This window comes from Oncorhynchus tshawytscha, linkage group LG10 (assembly GCF_018296145.1).
Source record: "Oncorhynchus tshawytscha isolate Ot180627B linkage group LG10, Otsh_v2.0, whole genome shotgun sequence".
Taxonomy (NCBI): domain Eukaryota; kingdom Metazoa; phylum Chordata; class Actinopteri; order Salmoniformes; family Salmonidae; genus Oncorhynchus; species Oncorhynchus tshawytscha.
Window position 1 is genome coordinate 16,018,943 of NC_056438.1, and position 26,422 is coordinate 16,045,364.

Genomic DNA, 26,422 nt, shown 5'->3' on the forward strand with positions numbered 1-26,422 from the left:
TAAAGTAAAGTACAATATACAATGGTGTGTGTAATCAGTAATCAGTAGTGTAAGTGAGTGTTTTGCATGCATGAATGTGATAATGCAGGGTGTTTAAAGGTGCCAAAGCAAACAAGCAAAAACCACCAAGATACACAACAAAATCTATAAAGGTGTCTGCTCTCCCCTAGGAATGGGGAAGTGGTGTATTTATCCTGGGAGACACCTGGCCCAGGTGTGTCTGCATGGAGAGAGTCTCCTCCATGAATGGGGAAGTGGTGTATTTATCCTGGGACACACCGGGCCCAGGTGTTTTCCATGTAGCTGACGACCCTCCCAACTCCGCCCACTGGCATCCTAATAAGGAAACAAGAACAAATAGAGAATACGGCAGACACAGTAGGAGGGTCGTCACATCCCCCCCATAAAACCGGGGACCAACAAGGACCCCGGAACATACCGGCCCCTGCGTCCCCAAATGGCTTTTTATTGAGATGACTCATGTACTGAAGGCAGCTCTGCAGAGTGGTCACTAGCTAGCTCAGCCAAAAAGTTATAAAATCAAATTTAAACCTTATCCTAATCTTAATCCTAACCTTAACCACACTGCTAAACCTAATGCATAACCCTAACCTTCAAATTTTGACTTTGCAGCTGAACCATCTAGCGAAACCGCTCACTGTCGCCCAGTTCTGCCTCCAGGGAAAGACTCATGACAATAAACGTCAACGTGCTAACTCCACAAAAACACAATAATATATTCTCATTCACAGTACAGCTATCTGACGTATAGTATAGTGCCAAATCAAAAAGACACAAATAAATCTCACTTAAATATCTTCAAACATTTTTTTTACCATTTTAGTGATTAACCTCTGCAGATTGTGTACTACTTTAGGTCCTGCAGCAGAACGCATGCAATGTGACAATCATTATGATACATAGATATAGTGATGAGAATGATTATGACAGCTGATTATAATGATAGAAGTGAGAATCATACTCAAAAACAATAAAGGCATTTAAATGCCTTCATGCATGTAAAACAAAACTGCGTATAAATGATTACGAATGCTTTCTAATTCATTATGTAGGCCCACTATCATATGAAGGTGATGAGGTACTCTGGGTACGCTTGGTCGTCGTGGAAGATGACAAACATGCTGGGTCTCTGCAGGTTGTCCACTAGACTGTCATAGCAGTCAGCGGAATCTGTGGGGGAGCGACGAGGGGTGAACTTCATGGAGGGGTCACCCAGGGTATAGCGCCCGGTCAGGACACGTGCAACGTACATACGCCTGTGCCCAGAACCATCAGGAGGGCTAAATCTGGGATTGGCTGAATAGCTGGCGTTCACAGCAAAATACACACCCACTCCATATGCTGTAACTAAAAGAAGAAGACAAGTGGAGGAAATGGATGAAGCAGAGAGAATTCATTCATAAAAATTAAAGTACGTAAAAGTAAAAGACGGCATTGTAATAGCATGTAATAGCATTGTAATAGCATTGTAATAGCATTGTAATAGCATTGTAATAGCCCTTACTATTAGCATAGCTCCTGTCGAATCCATTACTTTCAATGGCGTCACAGGTTTTTGCTGCCGTCCCGTGGTAGAGTTTCCTTACCCCTACCGCCGCTGCTCCGTTCTTGGCCCGGATGCGCTGCTCACACAATGCATACGCCTGCCACAGAAATACATTCTGCACACGCTCAATCTGAAAAAGAGACAACGTTCAAGAACCAACCAACACCTTAAAACACAACTACAGTATTGGTATTTACACTGAACAAAAATATAAAACAACAATTTCAAAGATTAAAGTTCACCTGACAAAATCAGTCAATTGAAATAAATTCATTTGGCCCTAATCTATGGATTTCACATGACTGGGAATACAGATAGGCATCTGTTGGTCACAGATACCTTAAAAAAAAAGTAGGGGCGTGGATCAGAAAACCAGTTTCTGGGATCTTTTATTTCAGCTCATGAACCATGGGACCAACACTTTACATGTTGCATTTATATTTTTGTATTTTAATTTTCTATACTAGCAGATACAGTATAATCATAATAAGCAGCTGGTTGTGTGTCAGGTTGTTGGTCTGTTACTTTGTGGATGGCGACTTGTGTGGCCGTGGTGCTTTGGAATGCCTGTGCCACCGCCTGGTACTCTGACGAGGTAGGCAAGAGCAGCACTCTCTTCAGCGTTTCACCAGTGGCCATATCATCCCAGTACGATGGCAATTCTAAAAACACAGGACTATAAGTGGAGTTTACAGCATGAACAGGGCTATCAGAGGATGTTTAAAATGTTAAACAGGTTTTAAAGACAACAGTGAAATCAATAGTGGCTACGGGTCATCAGGCTGATGACATAATGGATTGAAGGGTTAGTGTTAACTACAAATCAACGTCTGACTGTAAAGTCGCTCTGGATAAAAGCATCCGCTATCTGACCAAAATATAGCATATAATAAAACTATGTCAGAAATTCTAAAAATTGAAAATAAAACAATTCAATCCGTACTTTCACTCTCCTCTCGCTTCATCTTATAGGTGCAACCCGTTTTCCAGTCAGTGGCCATGTTGTTCTTCAGGTTCACCCTGACTTTGCTCCCATCTGGGACATCCAGCTCTGCTGAGACATCTCCTCTTAGGTGTGCCTGCTCCAGATGGTAGTTGTCATGCATCCCCAGCTCCTCCCAAACGTCACCATGCCTGCACATAGACCACTGGACACTGAGGGCCATTAGTGCCTCATTTCTCTCTTGCAGCTCCCTGCGGAGGGCACCACTGAGCGCACTGTCCAGCACCTCGCGTACGCTCAGAACGTCCTCCTTCAGGCCTCGGAGAATATAAAACCCCTCTCCAGCCGCAGCTCCACCTCGAGCTCCAGCCCCAGCTTCCACCCCTCCTGCCCTCTGAACTCTACCCAGCTCCAGGCTCACTCCCAGGACCTTGGCATTCTTCTGCACGGCCTGCAGCTCCACCTCTCCCAGCATGCACAGGTCCTCTCCCTTCACATCTCTCTGAGTCAGCTGGTTCTGCAAGATGGCCTCCAGCTCCCGCCTGGCCACCCTGATGGTGTCCTCCCCGCGCCCCACCACGCTCAGCACCACCGGGGGCGGTCTCCAGGGGGTGATGGTGAGGCCTGGAAGGGCATGAGGAGGGGGAAGGGAGCCATGCGAGGGGGAGGAAAAGCCGATCCTCAGTTTCTTCTTCAGTATCTGTTGGGCTCTCTCTGAGGAGACAAAGAGAGGAGAGTTAAGACAGAGTGTAAAGTCACATTTTATAACTAGGATCCAAAGTTTTCCCTGTCATCAAAGCATCACCAGGTAAAACTCTGGGCCCAAGTTATATCTGCATACCCAAGAATATAGAGATAATTTGTACATACACAAGTATACACACAAACACACAAACCTTTCAGTGTTGGGATTGGAGCGATAGCTCCCAGTCGGCTCTCCAGCTCTGACCTGCAAACAAACAAAAACATAAATAAAATGTCCTGTCCAAAGCTTAACATCCAGACATCACAACTAGAACTCGTAAAATAACATAACTCATTCTATAAGTGAAGCAAACTACAAACAAACTTACAATACCATTGAAACCAGGGTTGCCCAACCCTGTTCCTGGAGAGCTACCTCTAAATTTTTCACTCCAACCCCAGTTGTAACTAACCTGATTCAGCTTATCAACCAGCTAATTATTAGAATCAGGTGTGCTACATAAGGGTTCCACTCTAAACCTACAGCATGGTAGGGCTTGCAGTCCAAACGCAAAGTAGAGAGCCCTCGGACCTTGAATGACGTTTTACATCATCACATCCGAGTGTACCTTCAATGTCCCTTGCCCAAGCGAGGGAGAGTGATGATCGGAGGCGCGACGTCCTTGGTAGAAATCTTGAAGTTCAGCTTAAAAACGACCAAACTAAAGCTATTAATGTACCAAGCAAGCTAACGTAGCTAGCTAGCAGTTTTATCAGGTAGCTAGCTACAGTTACCCATAGCTGGCTAGCTAGTTTTATAGTTTGGTAATTTATTTCAATAAATTCCCCAAAATATGTTTATGAAGCTAGCTATGTTTTATATGCTCCTCACTACGAGACTCAGCCAATTTGATCGTAATTCCCATTTGCCAACGCTAAAATCAATGTAATCTATAAATTATTTTTGCAAGATAGCATCATAATTGTGTCTCACATACCGAAAATGCAGCCGCGTTGATAAAATTGGACACTTTGCAACCACTGAGGTTTGACACGTGACTACATTTTGAATTGAATTGTGGGTCATATCAACCAGACAAGTGATCCAGGTTCTTCACTCGGTCCCTCCAGCTAAATCGAGGGCTGTTTGTCAACTGGACCTCCACTTAAGATGACAATCAAACTGCATCCGGTTTCGACGAGGGGAAGTGGCTAGCGCGAGGGCTAATGGGGGTCAAATGAACGTGTTTGGACTGTAGCCTAGCTCTTCGGGAACAGGGTTGGGAAGCCTGATTCAAACCAAGACACATCAGAGACCCCACCATTTCTGACAATTAAAATGGAGACTGACCTGAATGCCTGGAAGACGGGTCTCTGCAGCATGACAATGCGGATGACAGAGAGGATGTTGGGGGACAAATCCCTCACACTTGACGCCATGCCATCCAACATGGCCTTACACACAGAGACAGAGTCTGCTCGAGCAGCTCCTGGACAAAAAAACTAGTTTTTTTCATGTCTAGAATATCATCTAACCAGTATATTACAGAATATAGATGCTGCTGTCACTAATGAACTTGTTAATCAGTATTTGTTTTGACATGAACTAAATTGTGTCCTACGAAATTTAAGACTAACAACTGCGCACAATAAAAATATTGAACACAAATTGGTATGGCAGAGGGTTGATACAAGAGCAAATCAAGGGAGTCGGTATTGCATTTCACACAAAATAAGACACACTGTACATACCAGTGTTGACTGCAGGGAAGGCTGCAGAGCGGTAGCCCTTTCTCTCACACTGTTTCAGTATCTTCCCACAGACCTTGCTGATCCTCTGTGTGTCGCAGTTAAAGCTGACGTGAACGATCTCCTTGCAGCCCAGTGCACCGGGCCCTGTGGTGCACATCAAGCCTCCTGGCACACCCACTGATGGAGAGAAAAAGAAAGATATGGAGGCTTCTGAGGGGAGGACAGCTCATAATAATGTCTGGAATGGAGTCAATGGAATGGTATCAACCACATGGAAACCACGTCTTTGACGTTTATTTTTATTTATTCAACTAGGCAAGTCAGTTAAGAACAAATACTTATTTTCAACAGTGGGTTAACTCCTCCCACCTGCCTCCATTAATAAGTGAAGAATAAGCTAGTAAAGTGGTCTGTGAAGTAATTATTCAATGTCTCTATATCTTAGTGGAAAAAGATTTTCCTTCGTCAAATGATTATTTTCTGACTTGTGTGAACGGATTGCTCTGAGAGTTTGTGATTGTATTAATAGGATTGTGTATGGAAACACTGTAAAACCAACCTTGTGCTAACGCTGCTTGGACTGTGGAACCTGCAGCAGTCAGAATAGCTTTGGAGACACCTAGAGGAAGATAATGGGATGTGAGGGGACACAGAGAACAGAACAAACAAACAAACAAACAAACAACACACACATACACACACAGTGATGACTAATCAAAAGCACATTGGAGGACAATGGTAACTAGTGCTACCTGAATGGTTGGCTGAGAAGTCTGTGGTGTTGACGATGACATCCGTGGTCTCACGGATGATGTCGCCAAAGACCAGTTGTAGCTTGACACTGCCCAGCGTGGCAGAGACCTCGTCCTGAGTGGTTGAGATGTGGCGATAGAAGGAGGCTAAGCGAGAGAGAGAGATTGACAAACAATTGACAAAAAAAAACAAACCAAAACAAAGGCAGAGAGAGAGAGACAGAGACAGAGAAATTAACAAATAGTTGACAAACAAACAAACCTTAACCTAAGCAAAGTTTTCTCATGCATTGTTGATTTCAATTTGGCATGAGGGTCTGCTATACAAATTGATGGAAAGAGGTATTGGGGGAAAAACATCCAACATTATAAAATCCATGTACACAAAGAACAACTGTGCGGTTAAAATTGGCAAAAACACACATTTCTTTCCACAGGGCCGTTGGGTGAGACAGGGATGCAACTTAAGCCCCATCATCTTCAACATATATATCAACGAATTGGCGAGGGCACTAGAACAGTCTGCAGCACCCGGCCTCACCCTACAGTACTAGAATCTGAAGTCAATTGTCTACTGTTTGCTGATGATCTGGTGCTTCTGTCCCCAACCAAGGAGGGCCTACAACAGCACCTAGATCTTCTGCACAGATTCCGTCAGACCTGGGCACTGACAGTAAATCTCAGTAAGACAAAAATAATGGTGTTCCAAAAAAGGCCAAGACCACAAATACAAATTCCATCTAGACACCGTTGCCCTAGAGCACACAAAAAACGATACATATCTTGCCCTAAACATCCGCGCCACAGGTAACCTCCACAAAGCTGTGAATGAGCTGAGATACAAGACAAGAAGGGCCTTCTATGCCATCAAAAGGAACATAAAAGCCGACATACCAATTAGGATCTGGCTAAAAATACTTACTTATCAGTTATAGAACCTATTGCCCTTTATGGTTGTGAGGTCTGGGGCCTGCTCACCAACCAATAATTCACAAAATGAGACAAATACTAAATTGAGACTCTGCATGCAGAATTCTGCAAAAATATCCATGTACAGTGGTTCCTCCTTTAAAAGTTGTGTCATACTGCGGCACACCCTGCGTGCTGCTGCAGCATTCTGTGGCACGTCATTTCATTCTCAGCCATTTCTTCTGTTACTGCAAGTTATTGCTAGTTTTACCACCAGTGGGCATCTTTGAGAAGCATTTGATAGTATTCCGTATTGGCATTACCAGATAATTTAAAAGTTTTTTTGTAATAACATAGTATATGGGATTGATTTGAAGAAATTTGGCTTAATTAATTTGATTAATATTATGGTGTTTAAATTCCGAGAAAAATTGTCTGTTTGTAAATTCAGACTGTTTCGCTCTCGGAGGGCACAATGGACGTTCGGACCGAGGAGTAGGGTTGATTTGAGCATTCTGGCCTTACAACAACAGTCAAGCACCCAAGCTAACGTTGGCTAGCTACTTCCAGACACAAATGAGACCACTGACCATTTTACTCACCCTAGCAGAGCTGGTAAGGCAGTTTGTGTTAACCAGAGTGTTGGTGACTGTGAATGTGTTGCTGGAAACAATTTAATTGCGCTTATTTTCTGACGTTTACTGACCACGTCCATATTCAACAGGTGTTGAGCGCTAATAAAGTAATTATTCTGCGCTCTGGTACACTCAGACTTAGAGTGCTCTGAAATCGTAGTTAGCTGGACACATCACATTTTTAACAACGTTCTTTTCTGATAAAAACTAGTTCATTGCATCTGCCGTGGAGCCCAGTTTCATAATATGACCATATTTCTCAGCTGCTTGCCGTCGTTTTGATGTAATCGCAAAAAAACAGGCCTTATTTTAGTGCATTTAGTGCATCAAAGTGGACACCTACGAAGACGGCATCTCAGGTAAGCAGCACTGGGCTGTATTTACGTATCCTAAAAATGACACCTGCTGCCTTAGATATATCAGTTATTGTTTTCAGATCTATAAAAAATAAGCTGTTTTCTTTACTTTCAGAGAGCGAGCTGATCAAGGGGTTGAAAATGTAGATATTGCCAGATGTTCACTGTCCGAGGAACAGGCCGTGGGAAGCTTTATTGCTGGCAAAAGTGTCCATAACCAGAGGTAATTAAACTGTTCTGTGTTGTTTTTCTCCATCTCTGCCTGTCTTGTTGTACATGGAACCTGTCTCACATGCATTAATTTAAAAAAACCTTAAGATGTCAGCTGCTAATTTTCTGATTTACACCACATAAACACAGCCATTTTCACTGGACTATCTGTTGCTGCCAAGTCATGATTTCCCTGGGGGTTAGACTTACAATAACCAAGTGGTGAGACACATAGCCCTCTATATTTAAATGTTTCAGGTACAGTCCGATAGGTGTCTGGGTCACATACAGTATCTTCTATTGATATTATCTTCTATTGTTTGTCCTCATGTGTCTGTTTTTCATCATAAAGTACTCTGTAGCCACTTAGTGTGAACACCAGGTGAGACCACACACACAAAATAATAGTCTCTCGCCTTCACTTCACCCCTCTCCCTAAATCCTCCACGGTTATATAAGCTGCTTTGGTGAACCCCTCCCCATTCTGAACTGGCTGACACAGAGGGCACAGGATGATCATAGGTGAGATTTCACTTGGTCGGGTCAACAGGAAGTATTATTAAAGAGATGCTTTAAAATGTAAATAAGACCGATGTAGTAGTCTCAGTTAATGACTCAAGGGCAGTTTTGCATTTCACCTCCTGATGATTATGATGACTGACCGTGTCAGAATAATAAAAAAACAAGGCTTAATCATGTTCTCTCTCTATCCATCTGTCTCTCGTCTGCAGGTATGTTTTGATGTGAGAGAGGAAGCCAGTCCCGTCATCGCCACCTCACCCGCTCTTAAGATAACCTTCAGGCCAACTGGGGGCCCAAGGCTGGTTAGGAGACACCGCAATTGTGATGAACTGAGAGAATATTGGGGTAGCACTGTAATTCATGAGTCATATGCTGTCTGCCTCTGTTCTTACCTCTTTCCCCTTGTCTTCTACACCTCTCTCCGCACCTCGTCTTTCTTCCTCGTTTTATAACGCACACCATATGTGCATTGAAGTTCAGATTGAACTTGTATTGATGATATAATATTAAAATGATCCTAATTATAATGCATTCATGTAGTTATACCACCTGGATAATGAACTTCTTTCAATAAAGCTTTTCACATTCTCCACAGGTTGAAGATAAGCATCTCATTGAAATACTATCCTGTGTACTCAGACTAATGCAGATGAAGGGAGTTAGATATGTATAGTTCTTCTCTGTATATATGAATTACGAATCAATCATGTTTCTAGTCTATTTCATAGTTACAGTGTGTAATCATTGATGTCCCAGGAGCAGGAGTGGTAAACACTGTTGAAGTGTATAATTGTAATACATACATGCCAACACAGCATCATTCAAATAATGGAGTTTCATATGACTGAAAAATAATGTCTCAGAGATTCATACCTGAACCGCACCTTTATTTGCCAAGGAAGAGTATATGATCAGTGAATATATTCAATGTACAGGCTACAATGTGGGAATGTCATGCATAGTAATAACTACAGGACATGTACAGTTGAAGTTGGAAGTTTACATACACTTATGTTGGAGTCATTAAAACTCGTTTTTCAACCACTCCACAAATTTCTTGTTAACAAACTATAGTTTTGGCAAGTAGGTTAGGACATCTACTTGTGCATGACACTTAGGGTTAGGCAGGTGAAAAGCAGGGCTAGCCGTAGAAAAATGCTTATTGAAATTCTCAATTATAGTAGATTTATCGGTGGTGACAGTGTTTCCTAGCCTCAGAGCAGTGGGCAGCTGGGAGGCGGTGCTCTTATTCTCCATGGACTTTACAGTGTCCCAAAACGTTTTGGAATTAGTGCTACAGGATGCAAATTTCTGTTGAAAAAGCTAGCCTTTGCTTTCCTAACTGACTGTGTATATTGGTTCCTCACTTCCTTGAAAAGCTGCATATCACGGGGGCTATTTGATGCTAATGCAGTGCGCCACAGGATGTTTTTGTGCTGGTCAAGGGCAGTCAAGTCAGGTGGGAACCAAGGGCTATATCTGTTCTTAGTTCTACATTTTTTGAATGGGGCATGCTTATTTAAGATGGTGAGGAAAGCACTTTTAAAGAGCAACCAGGCATCCTCTACTGACGGGATGAGGTCAATATCCTTCCAGGATACCCGGGCCAGGTCGATTAGAAAGGCCTGCTCGCAGAAGTGTTTTAGGGAGCGTTTGACAGTGATGAGGGGTGGTCGTTTGACCACAGACCCATTACGGACGCAGGCAATAAGGCAATGATCGCTGAGATCGTGGTTGAAGACAGCAGAGGTGTATTTGTAAATATGACAGGAATAGTTTCCTTAACTCACTCTGATCTGGAGAAGCATCCATTACAAACCCTCTGACATGCAAAGCACACTGGGAAGTCTGGAAAGCCTGGAAGTAAAACAGAATACAACCACAAGTCAAGGGCAACCAGTGATGAACTGTGTTAAACAGTAACTTAAGTTTTGATTTTGCATGAAACATCCATTGAAGTCAAGAGAAGTGCCCTTCTTTAAAAGTCTCTGCTCACCTTGGTAGAATCTCTGTCATTGGGATGGATAACAATGCGGACAAGGAAGGGGGTTCTGCTCGCTCGGTTCTGTTCATACCTACGGATCTCTTCTAGCAGAACCTGTGTTACCACATTGTGAGGGAACTGGAGAACCACACCAGTTCCAAGTACAGGGAAGGCAACAGAACAGAATCCCCGGATCTCACAAGAGGCTAGAACTTTCCTCACACCCTGCCTCAGAGCCTGAGAGAGGACCAGAGGTGCTGGGTTAATGGTGGTTCAAAGGTCACAACTGCCAAGTGAAGACACACTCACACATGCACACACACACACGGACACAGGGACACATACAAGGGGACAAACCTGTACTGCTGGTCCGTGGAGGTTGTTGTCCCATTGTAGACAGCTGAGGAAGAAGACGCTGCCAGAGCTGAGACCAGACAGTCCCTCCACCAGGACGTTGTCACCAGGTGCAGTCCGTCCCCCTAATTCCCTCAGAAACGCTGTCATCAGCGCCGGTCCAGCTGCCTCCGACAAGACATTACCCACTCGGGAGGAGAGAGGGTTACTACCAACCATGGGGGACACCAGGGCATCCACCTTCAGAGAGAGACAGTCAGACAGACAGACAAAGACACAGACAGAGGGACAGACAGAGGGACATAGAGACAGGCAGAGAGACAGGCAGAGAGACAGGCAGAGAGACAGGCAGAGAGAGGGGGGAGAGATAAAGAAATTAAGTAAAAGGGTAAGAGAAAAAGGAAGACGAAGTGTAAAAGAGAAAGGGAACATTGAGGCTCTCTCACCTCCTGTTTCTCTATGGTTCCCTGGATGATCTCCACCTGGACACAGACCTCTGGAGCAGCTGGTCCCCTGGTGGAGGCAGCAGTGGTGTCTCTCTGAGGAGCATGTGTAGTGGTCGTGGTGGTGCTCGACATTCTCTCCCACTCAGGAATCTCCCTCTTACCCTGTAACAGCCTATCACAGGCCTCCTGCATGGCTCTCACTGCCTCTCCACTCACATCAATCAGAGTGACCTTGTTAAGGATGCGCTGTTCCCTCCCAAAGTCCCTCACTGCAGAGACTATGGCCTCAGAACACACCTTCAGAGGAACGCCGAATAACCCTGAGCTGATGCAGGGCATGGCCAAGGTCTGGAGCTCCAGGGTCTCTGCCAGATCCAGGACTGCCTTTACTGTCTTCTCCAGCAGAGGGCGCTCATTCCCACCTACACTGCCCCCTACTGGTCCCACTGCATGCAGCAGCATCTTACAAGGCAACTTCCCTCCTGTAGTCCCTACCACTGTACCTGTGGGCACTCTAACGATCTGCCTAACCAGATCTCTGCTGGCCTGCTGTACCTCAGGCCCCCCCGCACGGCTTAGAGCTGCAGCCAGGCCACCAGCGTGATCCAGGTCCTCATTGGCTGGGTTCACCAGCGCATCCGCCCGTTCCTTGGTGATGTCACCTTGACGTACCACAACCTGCAGCCCCCGCTGGAGGCGATAGCTGGTGGCTGTGACCATCTCCTCCAGTATTGGTCCGGCGCGAGCTTCGCCGGCAACACCACCGTGGTTGTGCAGCTGGATGAGGCAGTGTTGAGAGCGACCCACCACTCCCAGGTACTCCCTTCCCAGGCCCTGGAAGTAGCGTAGCGCCCCCGGCTGGTCTATGGTCACAGTCTGGTGGACCAAGGAGGCCAGAGCGGGACCCAACCTGTCCCTAACCTGGGCCACCCGGACAGAGGGTCCACAGAGCATCACAGTGGGGTGGATGGCTGAGGCTGAGGGGTAGAGGGTCACCCCAGTGTGTTCCACACCGATCCTCTCCAGCAGTTCTGGTAGGTGGTCAGCAATCTCTGGGTAAGGGAGACACACTGTCTCCTCCACACTGGACTGGTCTATCAGAAAGGCCCCGATCTCCTCCCTCAGCTCCTGAACCTCCTTCACGTTGCCCAGCAACTGCACTCTACACCCAGGACCATACCTTGCCACCACCCTGCATCTGCTCTGGTTCATCTCCTTCACCTTCTTCTCAAGCTTGGATTTCAGTTCAGATGGCAGGGTGCCACAGTTGGGCAAATCGATCTTCTCCTCCCCAAACTCCCTCAGCAGATCCTTCTCAGCCTGCTCCAGTTTCCCAGAGGAGAGGGAGAACAGACGGAGTTCTGTATCCCCCAACTCTACCTCCACATGGAGTCCCAACCCCAGCAGACTGCTCAGGTTCCCAGGCCTCCCATACTCATCCCTCAGGAAGGACAGGAGGTGGGGGGACACCTCAGGCACCACCCGCTCCAGCACCAGAGAGATTTTATCTGTAACTAACTGTCTGGCTGTCCGGACATCACTTGCTGAACCCTCCAGCACCAGCTGAGATGAGTTACTGCGCGTCACCCTCACCCCTGGAACAGCCTCACCTAGATCTTTCTCTATCACTTCACCTAGAAGCCGGAGCTTGGACTGTCCCAGACGACAGGTGGTGCTAATCTTCTCCTGCTTCCAGGAGCTCAGACCCTGACCCTGGAAGGCCTCCAGCTCCTTCAGCTTGGCCTGGACCTCAGGCCCCTCCCCAACCACCACCGCAAACCCTTCCCCTGCCTCGCAGTAAACCCTCACATCCTCTGAACCCAGGGTACTGCTCTGCAGCAGAGTCTGGAGCTTACGTGGGTCTACCTCATAGTGGCATTTGTACCGCTCCTGGAGCTGTTTGAACAGTCTCTCAACCTGTACCTTCCATGGTCCCACCCCAACCCCATCTCCACATGACCCAGCTTGGCCTGAGCCTCTGACCACTGCCCTCCCGTCCTCTGGATGGAGGTGGACAGAGCAGCCCAGAGAGGACAGCTGCTGCTGCAGGTCTCTTCCAGCCCCAGGGCTCTCCTTCAGGTATCTCAGGAGGTAGGAGTCTAGATGGAGTTCATGCTCTAGGAAACCAGGTGGGGATGTCTGGACAGGGAGGGAGGGATGGAATGGGAGGGACTGGTGACTCTAGAGTCAGAGATTAAAGGTGTAAGTCCTGGAGAATTCCACTGTTAATGATTATTATGTCTGTCTTTATCTATGTTTATTATTCATTTATTATTGTAGGTCAACCGTACAGCTGCGTCTGGATTATATTAGAAATCTAGCAACTGGTTTGGCATTTGTCCATTTTGTTAGTTTAATACAGATTACTTTCAGCTGGAATTTATTTTAATGTCATTCCTCATATTGTAAATTCATGTTTAACTTATTATAACAATAAGTAAAACCAAACATGCAATGTAATCAGACTATTTTGATGTCATTTGAAGGGATAATAAAGTCATAACCTGACTGTTTACTGGGATGTAAATACAACAACAGTGCATTGACGTCTGTGTGTTTTGACCTCATGTTATGGAACATAAATGTCTTATCAAGCAGGTTATGTGACTCTGCATGTACTGTATAGGTGTGTCTGTTAAGTCTGGCCTCACCTGACTGCTGAATGTTGTGTCTAGCAGGTTATGTTACTCTGCATGTACTGTATAGGTGTGTCTGTTAAGTCTGGCCTCACCTGACTGCTGAATGTTGTGGGTGGCGGCTCCTGGCTGCCTCTCAGAGTGAGGAAGAGAGGTCCTCCAGGCATCTCCAACACATGATTAGGTTTCTGAAGTACCCTCTCCTGGACTGAAAGAGTTACAGAGGCATGAGTTGATGTTGCCGTTGTAGTCGTTGTTATAGTAGTAGTGGTAATAAAAATAACAACTAAAAGCACCAACATATTTGTATCTTAAAAGCACCAAATGGGGTCATTTTTTACCCCAAATTGGTAATGATTGCATAGAGACACTGTCTGTCAAGCAGTAAAACGTTTTATTTAATTAACCTTCTGTAACACAAGTTTCTTTTTTCAAAACATTTTCACACATCTGTTTTTTGTATGTTTTTTATGTTTTTATCAGTTAATTTGATAAATTGAATCAATAGAAACGTATTAACATTTTTGGGCTATTCATTCAAAACGTTGTGTTTCTGTAACTTCTACTCCCACTCTACGGCATTCAACGTCGTCAGTCTACTAACCACAGGTCCTGGCAACCCACCTTTACACACACCTGGCAACCATCTTCAAGCACACCTGCGTCTCATTATGAGTCACACCTGGACTTCATTACTCCCTTGATTACTTACCCTTTATATCGCACTCTTTTGTTATCAGTCATCAGGTATTGTTGTTTGTGTTTCAATGTCAGACACTTCTCTTGTTTTGTTATGGATCCATGTTTGTTGTTATTAAACTCACTAACTGCACTTGCTTCCTGACTCCCGGCGTCTATGTTACAGAACACTACCTCCACAAATGGAAGCAGCAGTCAATCAAGACATCTCCCAGATGGTCGCTGAACAGGGTCACCTACTTCGTCAACACCTCGACCAGCTGGCTCATTTGGGAACGGCTATGGATGAGGTCCTCTTCATTACTCAAGGGGCTTCATCTCCAAACAGCGGAGGATTCTCTACCACAAGTCGACCCAGCGAGCCAGTACCACAGCCCATCCAGCTGTCCGTCCTGTTCAACAATGCCAGATTGTCCTTCCTGGACAAATATGACAGGACTCCATTGAAATGCCGTGGCTTCCTACTCCAGTGCTCCCTCTGTTTCGCTCATCAGATGGGAGCCCCCACCACCGAGGGGTCCAAGGTTGCCACATTTATTTCTCTGCTGACAAGATGAGCGTTGGAGTGGGCCACGGCCATCTGTGAGAGAGGAGAGGATAAGCTGGGTTCCTATGTGGGGTTCATGTTCAGGGTGGTCTTCGACCAGCCACCGGAGGGTAGAGAGGGGGGTGAGCGCCTACTACAACTACGGCAGGATGGCCAGACCGCGGAAGAGTACGCGCTCACCTTTCAGACAGTGGCAGCATCCAGCAGCTGGAATGAGCCGGCGCTCTGCAACCTCTTCAGAAGAGGTCCAGAAGGAGTTTAGCGTGCCGAGATGATAACCTATCCTTGGACACCCTCATCACAATGGTCCTCCGTCTGGATAACCTGCTTCGGGAGCGTCGGAACCCGCACTGCCTCTCTCCCTCCTCCATTGATCGTTCTGAGTCAGAGCCTGAACCCATGGAGGTGGGGGCGACACGCCTCTCCGCAGATGAGCGACGCCGTCGTAGACAGCGTCCTTGTTGCAGACGGAAGGGGCACCAGCTTCAACGGTGTCCGGTATGTTCTAACCGGGGATCCACAAGAGCAGAGGGACAGCCACGTGATCATCCGTCTCCTGGGTTTGGCATGAGCATTCCATCCTCATCACTTTTCGCCAAACCTTTCCTAGTATAAATTTCACTGTCTGGCTGTCCTTCGCCTGCTGAAGGGTCATTTCACCTCCGCCCCGTTGCTTAAACATCCAGATTCTACACTGCCCTTTGTGGTGTAGGTGGACGCCTCAGAAGTAGGTTGTGGGCTGTCCTGTCCCAATGCCAAGGTAATCCACTGAAATTGTATCCATGTGCCATCTGTCCTCCTGAGAACACCTTCGTTCCCACAGGGATAAGGGATCAGCTATTGACCTGGGCACACAGCTGTCGTCCCTGGACATCCAGGTATCACCCACACCATTCAGTCCATCTCTGGAAAGTACTGGTGGCTTACCTTGTTGCAGGACGTCACTCATTATGTTAAAACCTGTTATGGCTGCGATTCCTGTACAGGGATCAACATCAGGGGAAATTTCAGAGTGACAACTAAAAATACAACGTCATAACATTAAACGTTCTTGAAAATGCAAGTGTCTTATACCCTTCAAAAGATAAGAATCTTGGTAATCAAACTATGTTTTCCAATTTAAAATAGCTATTACAGAGAACAAATAACATGCTTTTGTTTGAGAAGAGCAATCAACAACAAACATTTTCCACCATGACAGTTTTTACACATTCACATCTGAAGGTAAAATTATGACTTACATTCTGATATCTTGCTCTTATTTCTCTTCCTGAGGGTCCCAGTGATCAAATGAAGTACCGTTTTCTTTGATAAAATCAATTTTTATAGCTTAAATCGAAACATTTTGTAACCTGTTTGTGCCGTGAATTCCATCTCTATCAATTTTTTACGGAGCATTCGACGTAATTACACACGGTAAACCATCGTTTATCTAGTCATGGTTGGTTTCAGTGCATTCCTCTGGATGTTTGCAACACAGCCAAACCTCATTGTTTTTTTTGCAGGGAGTATTGACCGAAGTGAACTGTTTTGAAGACAACGAGCAATGACTACCTTACGCACCAATCATTTTAGCGAAGCTTCGTTGATGGACTGTATTTCTGCCCAATGACCACTGATCTTCTTGAAATCTAGCTGGGTAGATAGCCAATGAGCTGAGGTAAACGCCAGTATGTAATGGTTTTGGGTTGGAGCACCATTCCTTGTTTGTAATCGCACGCGTAACGAACTCCATTCTCGCCTTGACGATCAGAGGAGTTGCTGTGAGGCTTGTTTCGCGCAGCTGTATTTCGGAAAGTTGTATTTTCAATGATTTCATTGAAGACATCATGGCGAATAAATCAGGAAAAGTAAAGTCAAAGTCTAAAGTGAAAGAGATTTTTTGTTTGAGGAATCTTTGAGTGTTATGATTCAAACAGGAACTGAGGAGCTGTTTCTGCAAGGACAGGACGTACTTCTGGACGGATAAGTGCTAATGCCGTTTTATGAAATATAAATATATATATATTTTTGCAAAAATATATATATAAAAATATATATTTGCAATGAAATGTGTGTTGTTTGTGTGTGTGTGTTGGTATGTGTGTGTGTGTGTGTGTGTGTATATATATATTCCATGTCAGATATATATATTTTCCATGTCAGATTATATTTTCCATTTTTTTATTCAAATGGAATGGAGTAGAACAGCAAACACACACATGGCCACTGCGCCTGCTACTCCTCTTCATTTCCATATGAAATAGCCATTGGGTGTTGTTCAGGAGAGGGCAGGCCCACAACAATGACCGGAGTTGAATGGAACAGCACTTCACCTTCGTGACTGTTCCCTCTGCTCTATACAATACATATCTGTTTATTTTATGTGATGATAAAAGGCTCATACAATAGAAATATTTTTTTATGTTTTCTTTTACAGTGATAGCGACTCCGACTGGGAGCCCCCAGGGCCAAGCTGCCCGCTCTACCTCTGCCCCCAGTGGTGTTCATATGCCACAGTTCATTACTGCAGGCATGACTGTGCCTCAGGGCCAAAAGGGCACCGCATGGAGGCGTCGTTGTGTTCTGTGTCGCATGAACTGCACCACTTGTTCAGTTTGCCTCTGTTTTACATCAGAAAGAGACTGCTATGGGACATGGCACAGGCAGCAAAATATTGTGTCGAGGACTTCCAAAGAGTGTACTGTTTTTTTTTAAATATTTATTTTCAATTTTTTAAAACATTTTTTGTGTGTGTGTTAGAATTGCTTGTTGATATGTTGTATATAGTTATTTGCACTGTTGTATATAGTTATAGGTCATTTCACCAATTCGGCCACGTGGGTACATTTGGGCCACTTGTGTGGAACACCTGGGTGACTTCAAGCTAAATGTCATGTAGCTCACCCATTCCTGAAGTTATCAGTCTGAAACTTTGCACACCTACATTTGCCCTCTTGTGTTATCCATCAACATTATCTCCAGCATCCTATCTGACTGTGTGTCTATTCTAGTACATGTGAAAGATGATGCTACAACAATAAAAAACAGAAAACGTATGCTCTTTCTTTCTCTTTTCTTCCACCAGATCTACTGTGTTATATTCTCAACATGGAAGGCTTTCATGGAGAAGCTGGGGGTCACGGTCAGCCTCACTTCTGGGTACCGGCGTCAGTCTAACAAGCAGGTGGAGAGGATGAACCAGGGGCTGGGGAGGTTCCTGAGGAGCCACTGCCAGGACCGGCAGGGGGATTTGGCCCGATTCCTTCCTTGGGCTGAATACACCCAGAGTTCATTGCGACACTCCTCCACCGGGCTGAATCCCTTCCAGTGTTTTCTGGGTTATCAGCCAGCCCTGGCTCCATGGATTCCGAGCCAGACCGAAGCTCCTGTGGTAAACGAGTGATTCAGGCACGCAGAAGAGGTATGGAACGATGCTCACATGAGACTCCAGCGCATCGTCAGAAAGAGCAGGCGGATGGCCACTGCAGTGAGGCTACCGTGTTCCATCCTGGTGATCGCGTCCGGCTCTCTGCCAGGATCCTCCCGCTTCACCTGGCATGTAAGGAGCGGAGTCCCTGGTTTGTGGGGCTGTTCAAGGTCCTCTGGAGGGTCAACAATGTTATTTACAGATTACAACTCCCCACTAACTTCCGGCTCTCACCATCTTTTCATGTTTCCCTTCTCAGGCCAGTGGTTCCTGGTCCCCTGGCTGATGCCGTCCCCCACTACACCCCCTCCCGTACATTGAGGGAAGCCCTGCCTATGCCATCAGATCCATCCTAGACTTACAATGTCATGGGGGTCGGCTCCAGTACCTGGTGGACTGAGAGGGGTACAGTCCAGAGGAGTGGTGACATTCTAGATCCCAACATCACCCGAGAATTCCACCTTTGTGTCCAGAATGGGCTGCTCCTCTCCCTCGGGGCTGTCCTCCTGGTCGGAGTCGTCCTGCGGCTGGGGCCGAGTGTCGGGGGGAACTGCCACATCTACTCCCGCTCCCGCTCGCCGTCGCCGGTCTACTAACCACCGGTCCTGGCAACGCACACCTGCATCTCATTATCAGTCACACCTGGACTTTATTACTCCCTTGATTACTTACCCTTTATATAGCACTCTTGTCATTAGGTAGTATTTTTTGTTTCCATGTCAAATGCTTCTCTTGTTTTGTTATCGTTCATTGTTATTAAACTCACTAACTGCACCTGCTTCCTACTCCCTGTGTCAGAGGCTAAGTAAATGGTCATTGAGCTAATCTGAAGTACCGGTACACCCTATGTTGGACTTCATCGGCTATATGGGTGGTGGTGCCATCAGACTCACCTGAAGCAGGAACAGAACCCTGTATACAGGTGCACAAGCTCTGCAAGTACGCATGGCTTGCATGTATATTCATCTTGTGCGCATGCTTCGGGTGATAGAAGTCTGAATGCACTGCCAGCGCTTTGAAAACTTGATTTAATTATACTGGAATTTTCCTAAAAACAAAAGGTTGTAAACGTATGCTAGACATTGATTCTATAAATCATACCTAGTTTGATGTTTCTGTGACAAACGGTGAATTAGTTATTGATTTATACCACTTTTAATGGCATCTTATATATTTCTATCAAAACTGGAATTTGTATTCAAAACGTACTGATATTTATGTTCAAAACGTACTGATATAGAATAAATCATAGCTAGTTTGATTCTGTGACAACAGCTGAATTAGTTATTGATTTATATAGCTTTAAATTGCATTTTAAATATGTTATGTATTTCCATCAAATCAAAACTGGATTTTTTTGGGCTTTAAAATTTAAATGTGAAAGTGAAACTGTTCCAGAATTATCCACAGGAAAACATTTTAAGATACTTTTTTACGTTTCACCTTTAGTTTGAAGTACAGTTCAAATACTAATTTCAACATTTTCATACCTGTTTGGTCAAAAAATGCGATCTTGTAAACGTTGTCACCAACATTGTCTATCGGGCCGCAGTCTCCACCACCAGATTTACGGCGAACCTGAAAGTACTTTTCAATCTTCTCTTTCTGTGCTGGATCCAGACTGTGAACCTCGAAGAAAACGGGGTATTTGTACATTTCCATATTGTAACTTAAAGTAGCCTATTCGCTTTCTTCTAATACCTACTGTACATGGTCTCAAATCAGTTTCATTCGAACAACACAACCGTTTACCAATCATCAGGCCTACTGTCAGTTTTCTTTTGCAGGTGAACTTGCCAATCAATGTAGGCTGAAGCGCGCGAGCACAGTTCTCGCAAAAGAAACACACTTGTTTGTATTCTACTTGGCAACATAGACGTTGGGCACGTTCAATGTGATCAGTTTTGTCATGTGGTCACCGCCTTTCAAAGTGTGTTGCATTATGGGGATAAAAATGGTCAGACTTGCCCCTAATGTGGACTGCATGAACTTTACAAAAATCATGTGATCATAGGTAATGTAGTTTTGACTGCATTCGACTGCAAGTTTCTGCAGTTGCTCTTTACCAGCCATCCACTGCATTGTGTGTGGCCCTATTGTCAACCAATTATTAGCTTGTTTTTGTCTGACCCACGCGAACGTGGCCAAAAACCTGACTTAAACAGGAACCAACTATGCCACTTCATGTATTCAGTGGACATACTATCACAGGATATTGGATGACTCATTCATATTCCATTCACACAGCTCCATGTATCATTGATAGGTTTAGGCTACTACATGATAATCACATTTTCTCTATACCCATAACGAGGTTGCTACAACCTAGCCTACAAATTAATGTTTTGAATGTAGGTGCATATGTGGAGAGACAAATTGGAGTAATCAAGATGACAGACAGTGACACATTCAGTACTGCCTTGCACACTCTTGCCTGCATCCAGCTGATCTAAGGTGTAATCATTAGTCCAAACAGTTGAAAAACATTATGTTTTGCAAACAAAACAAAAGTTTCTATTGGACAAATTCAGGCAGGTCTATCCCTGTTTCGCTTCCTTCCGTTTAAGAAATGTTTTTCAACTGAATTGGCAGAATGAATACACCCCTGATCACCTGCACACACAGGTCACTTGCATAGCAGCGGCAGCCACATACAAACAGCCTCATCACTTTGTTTGTTGTAGAATTCCTTCTACTCACATATGATTTCAGTTTGTGAGGGTGTGATATGGGGGTCAACATTATAAAGAAAAACGTGTATAAACAATTGCAACACTGTCATATTGATCTGAGCTTTGCTGTTGGAAAATCACATTTGTGTCCGACTTTCGGCTGTCACAGATGCACCTCCCCTGACTTCACTCCTCCACTTTCTTCTTCTTCTTTGGTATTATGGCGGTCCGCAAACAAATGTTGTAGGTGCATGCCGCCACCTAATGTATTGGCTGTGCATCACATTGGAGGTTGGTGGGAGGAGCTAGAGGAGGACGGGCTCATTGTAATGGCTGGAATGGAATAAATGGGACGGCATCAAACACATCAAACATACGGAAAGCACATGTTTACTCCATTCCATTTAATCCATTCCAGCCATTACAATGAGCCCGTCCTCCTATAGCTCCTCCCACCAGCCTCAACTTGTGTTTTAGCTTACTATTCTGTATTATAAATTCATTACACTATGACAAAATTGCCCAACCAACTAACCCTACACCCATTAAAACCAAATTACTATTGCACTACTCTGGCCCAATCTGATCCTACACCTGGAAGGACAGGACACTATCGTTCAAAACACCTTGTAACTCATATACAGTAAAATCTCATATACCCAAGCACGTCTCTGCAGCTGTCACCACAACATCTATCCTCTGTGATTTACGTTCCATTCCTGCGGTACAGTTGACAATCATGGCCATGAAAAAAATAATAATAATACTGAATCACTTTATTCCTATCACTCTCTCAGAGCCGGCTGTAGGCTTTTGGGGGCCCTAAAGCGAGATTTGGTTGGGGGGGCTCACCTCGTGGCAAAACATTTTAGTGGCCCCCCTCTTGATGGTGGAGAGAATCATTTGATTTAAAGTCAATTTCCTGCAATTCTACACATTTTGCCATGGGTACAGATCATTTGTTGCTGTTTTACAGCTAATTGTGTGCAATTCTACCCATTTTGTGATGGGGTGGAGAGAAAAATGTACAAGTTTAGATAGCTGGCTAGACTAACTACCAATCTTGTCAGTGACTTGACATAACAAGAGAAAAACTACTGATGCATTACCAAATTTCAAAATTGCACTTAAGTAAGTGATTGCTTATGTCGCTTATGCCTGGAACCGGCCCTGCACTCTCTATTGACCTTGGTGTTCTGACAAGGATCCTTTTAGCATCCCTCACCCTGGACCCAACTTCTTCTACCACTCTCTTCACTGCCTCAGCATAAGACACCTTCTGTACTACTCTGATCCTGGCTGCCTCAACCTGCCTTTCTCTCACTGGACACCTCTGATCTCCAGCATCCTGGGTACCCCTACAGTTTACACACACTTTTTCCCATCGATGCTGCACATTCCTTTGTCTCATGTCCTCCTGCATATTTCTCACATCTAGGAATCTCCCACCTACACAGTGCTTCCACATGACCATGAGCTTGACACCTAAAACACAGTAATGAGTTCAGGACAAAAGCTTTCACGGGATAACTGACTCCTTAACTTGACTTTATCTGGTAAAAACTCGGCATCAAAACTCAGTAGTACATACAGTGTTTTCTCTTTTTCACCACACTTTCCACCAGGTCTGTGTTGCACCAAATGGCGGGCATCTCAGTCACCCTCCTTAACTTTCATCTACAGTAGGTTGCTTTAGCCTTACCATTCAAACGTGCCCATTAAAACAAGTAGATAGTGATAGCGCTGACATCATCCTCGTATTCCTTTGGAGCCGGACGTATTTTGAGTTTGAAGGATGCCATATAGAGCTTGCCAGCTTGTAGTCCTAATACCTGGAAATGAGTTACTTCTGCTTCGTTCAGCCATCCCTATTCAAAAAAATGTATTAGTAATGAATAGGGTTTTGGAATAAACACTAAAAATAAGGTCTGAGGTTAACACAGGTTTATGAGATCTTATACATTTTGTTCTATGAGATAATAAATAATAAAATTACCTTTATGAATTATGAAGCCTTTATGTGTTTTTTATATGAACAAAAATGTAAACGCAACATGAAACAATTTCAAAGATTTACTGAGTTACAGTTCATACAAGGAAATCAGTCACTTGAAATAAATTCATTAGGCCCTAAACTATCAATTTCACATGACTGGGCAGGACATTCCTGTAGTCAGCATACCAACTGCACACTCCCTCAAAACCTCAGACATTTGTGTCATTGTGCACTTTTTAAAGTGGCCTTTTATTGTCCCCAGCACAAGGTGCACCTGTGTAATTATCATACTGTTTGGTCATCTTCTTGATATGCTACATCTGTCAGGTGGATGGATTATCTTGGCAAAGGGGAAATGCTCACTAGATGTAAACAAATCTGTGCACAAAATGTGAGTAAAAAATACGCTTTTTGTGCGCATGGAAAATTTCATGAAAATGGAACCAACACTTTACATGTTGCATTTATATTTTTTCTCAGCGTGTTACATAAATGCTTCAAAAGAGGGCAATAGTAATGGCGTCTTTTTGTAGGCACTAACTCCGCCATGGTTGGTTGGACAAAGCCTATGGAAAATGTTTGTTTTTGTAGGGTTTCTGGTTAAACACAGAAAACAAGATCTGTTGTAAACACGGGCTTAGGAGATCTTATACGTTTTGTTCTCTGAGATGATGTTCATTAGGTAATGTAACTTTTTGTGAATATTGAAGCATTTATGTGATAAAACAAAAACATAACACACATAAAGGCTTCATAATTCATAAAGGTCATGTTAACATACTGATATTATCTCATAGAAAAATGTTGTTCTCTACAGAACACATCCCAGGCTCACACACTTTACAATAACAGACAGGTGCGTGACTACACCTAGATAGAAGAGATAACCAAACCAAATGATCCTAATCACTTTGTGTGCATGTTTGTGTATGGACAATGGAAGTATATACAGTGCATTCGGAAAGTATTCAGACCCCTTGACTTTTTCTGTAACGTAACAAAATGGGGAAAAATGGAATGGGTCTGAATACTTTCCGAATGCACTGTATATACTTCCATTGTCCATACACAAACATGCACACAAAGTGATTAGGATAATCTGGTTTGGTTATCTCTTCTATCTATCTAGGTGTAGTCACTCACCTGTCTGTTATTGTAAAGTGTGTGAGCCTGGGCTGTGTTCTGTAGAGAACAGCATTGTCAAAAGTGAATGAATTCTCTAGATATGATCTTATGTGTCTCTCTGACAAGTACAGTAGCAATTAATCCTATTATCTCTATTTGTAACATTAGGCCTACTACTATGTTCAATGTGTACATTGTCATCCACCTGAACAACCCTCTTAATGCTCTCCTCTGTTGATTTCAGCATATTCTTTATTGAAGCTGGGTTGTGTTCATTAGAGCACATGTAACAGTACTCGTCTTGCGTTGTGTACAATCAGTCATCGACACGGAACTCCAACATGTAGCACGAGTCATGTAGCTTTATTCTGTTAGGAATGGCACAAAATTGCACGTCATGCAATGCACGTCTCACCATCCAACTCTGCACTCACGCACTGTACAAAATATATGAATCCCCCCCACCAGACACAGTAAGTTGCTAGCTAGTACTGGCGGGAATTCTTTACAACAAAATGCACAACAAATATTCTCCAAAAACCGCTGCATCTTATGTGTGATGTTCGAATAACATTTACAAACAATTTGATATAAATTGTACATTTAAATCATCACTTGGGAGTATAAAAATCACTTTTGATTGTACAGTGCTTTGCAACCAACAACTTACCGCTGGTTTGGTGCTTGTTCACTGGGACGATTCTAACTGGAACATCCCCCCCTCGTAAGCAAGCTACGCAAACCAGCCAATAAGATGCCATGTTGAGTAGGTGAAGGCAAGACAAACTCAAACCAAAAACCCATTGGCTTAACAATAAAGTGACAAGGGGAGTCACCAATATATCCCTGTTACACTCCCCCCTACTGAATTCCACTTGCCAAGAAAAATAACAAAATACAAAACGGCACTGTGCAAACATACCAGATACAGAGACACTCAACATATGTACAGAATAATCCAGAGAAAAAAAAATATATATATATATACTACCTAATAGAGAGAACTAAAAGGTAAAGCTGTGTATATCAAGGATGCAGACCCTGCTTTAAATCAGTCACTAAATATTCCAGTCATTAGACTATTCTCCTTGAGAATTAGAGTGAAAAGCAGTTGATCAATCCCCTTAGCCCTCATAGGTAAACATGCCTGTCACATGTTAAGTACACTCAGTGACTTTAAAACATCCAAGTAATAAAATAAACCACCATAAGAGACTTTATCATATCCGTCACATTACCATCCTGCAACCTCTAATCATGGTCACAGTGATGTAAAAGCAAAACAAATAAAAGATGTCAATACCATTGACCCTCTATTCACATATTTAACCTTCAAGAGCTAACTTTCTGCTGATACATAATCTCAATCAGTCTTGACACTGGTTTAACTAGCCTTCCTGCCCTTGACCTAATATGATTTGATTTGATTTAATTTGATATGACCCCGACTACCTTCAACTGCATAAGGGGTAACAGTGTTGTGTACTGTTACAATAGTGTGTCCGTCAACACAGTCAGTACGTAACTGATCAGGTAAGGAATGGTCCGCGTTTGGTAGGTCAGTACAGATATCGTAAGCAGACTGGTCAATTAGCTCACTCACTACACTGTTACAGTCTCGGTCAGATTCTTGAAGACTCTCTGATCGAGGCAGACCTTCCAGCTGCAGTATATCATCCACGGAATCCAAAGGTGGAATATCCTGAGCATCCAAGGATCACACATCACCCTCCAGGCTTGTGTCACCTGTTCCTTCAGAAGACAACTCTGACACCCACACTCTGGTTCTGTACTCAGCACCATCATCCACTGCAGTGTCCATGGCAGCTGAGACCACTAGGCTGTCATTCATGTCCTCAGACTCTGTTAATCCAGACATGTCTGTTCCCTCCTCAACAGCAGCATGGGGAAGAGGAAGAAAGTTGACTGGCATTATCAGGTTGCGATGTACCGTCTTCTCCCGTCCAGTGGAGCTGTTCTGAATCTTAAAAGTGTGACTGTCAGCATTCAATCCAGTGACAAGGTAGACAGTATCCTCCCAACGGTCAGCGAGCTTCCGCTTTCCCCGCTCCCCCTTGTTAGCCAGCAATACTCGATCCCCAATCTCCACTGGTGCTCCTCTGACTCTTCTGTCATAAAGGTCAGCATGCCTCTTCAACTGCTTCGCTGCAGATGCCTGTGCTGCATTCATGGCTTCTTTCAGATCTCTCCTCAAAGACTGAAC

General features: G+C 44.2%; 1 protein-coding gene across 4 annotated transcripts; it reads right to left on the reverse strand.

The window, feature by feature from the left end:
• Positions 1-5: 5 nt before the first annotated feature.
• On the reverse strand, positions 6-20,259 carry LOC112259839 (protein mono-ADP-ribosyltransferase PARP14). 4 transcript variants are annotated; one of them, XM_042328193.1, is made up of 16 exons: positions 19,896-20,033; positions 18,132-18,580; positions 13,846-13,958; positions 11,115-13,295; positions 10,672-10,908; positions 10,327-10,551; positions 10,121-10,187; positions 5,699-5,845; positions 5,506-5,565; positions 4,947-5,123; positions 4,546-4,684; positions 3,407-3,459; positions 2,511-3,224; positions 2,093-2,229; positions 1,526-1,697; positions 6-1,368 (listed from the first exon to the last, which is right to left on the reverse strand). In XM_042328193.1, the coding sequence occupies exons 3-16, from the start codon at positions 13,915-13,917 to the stop codon at positions 1,082-1,084; spliced, it is 4,668 nt and encodes a 1,555-aa protein (XP_042184127.1). In that variant the 5' UTR covers positions 13,918-13,958; positions 18,132-18,580; positions 19,896-20,033; the 3' UTR covers positions 6-1,081. The 4 variants fall into 4 exon arrangements, with proteins under 4 accessions (XP_042184127.1, XP_042184126.1, XP_042184125.1 ...); XM_042328192.1 differs by lacking the exon at positions 18,132-18,580 and having other exon boundaries at positions 11,115-13,253; positions 19,896-20,258; XM_042328191.1 differs by lacking the exon at positions 18,132-18,580 and having other exon boundaries at positions 19,896-20,258.
• Between the last annotated feature and the right edge of the window lie 6,163 nt (positions 20,260-26,422).

Bases quoted from the DNA above. Each gene is read 5' to 3' on its own strand.
- LOC112259839 (XM_042328191.1), bottom strand. From the start codon at position 20,067: ATGGAAATGTACAAATACCCCGTTTTCTTCGAGGTTCACAGTCTGGAT. The intron at 10,909-11,114 runs GTGAGAGAGCCT...CTCTCTCTGAAG, and splicing joins GAACCATAGAGAAACAGGAG to GTGGATGCCCTGGTGTCCCC. The intron at 1,369-1,525 runs GTAAGGGCTATT...TTCTTCTTTTAG, and splicing joins CGACAGGAGCTATGCTAATA to TTACAGCATATGGAGTGGGT.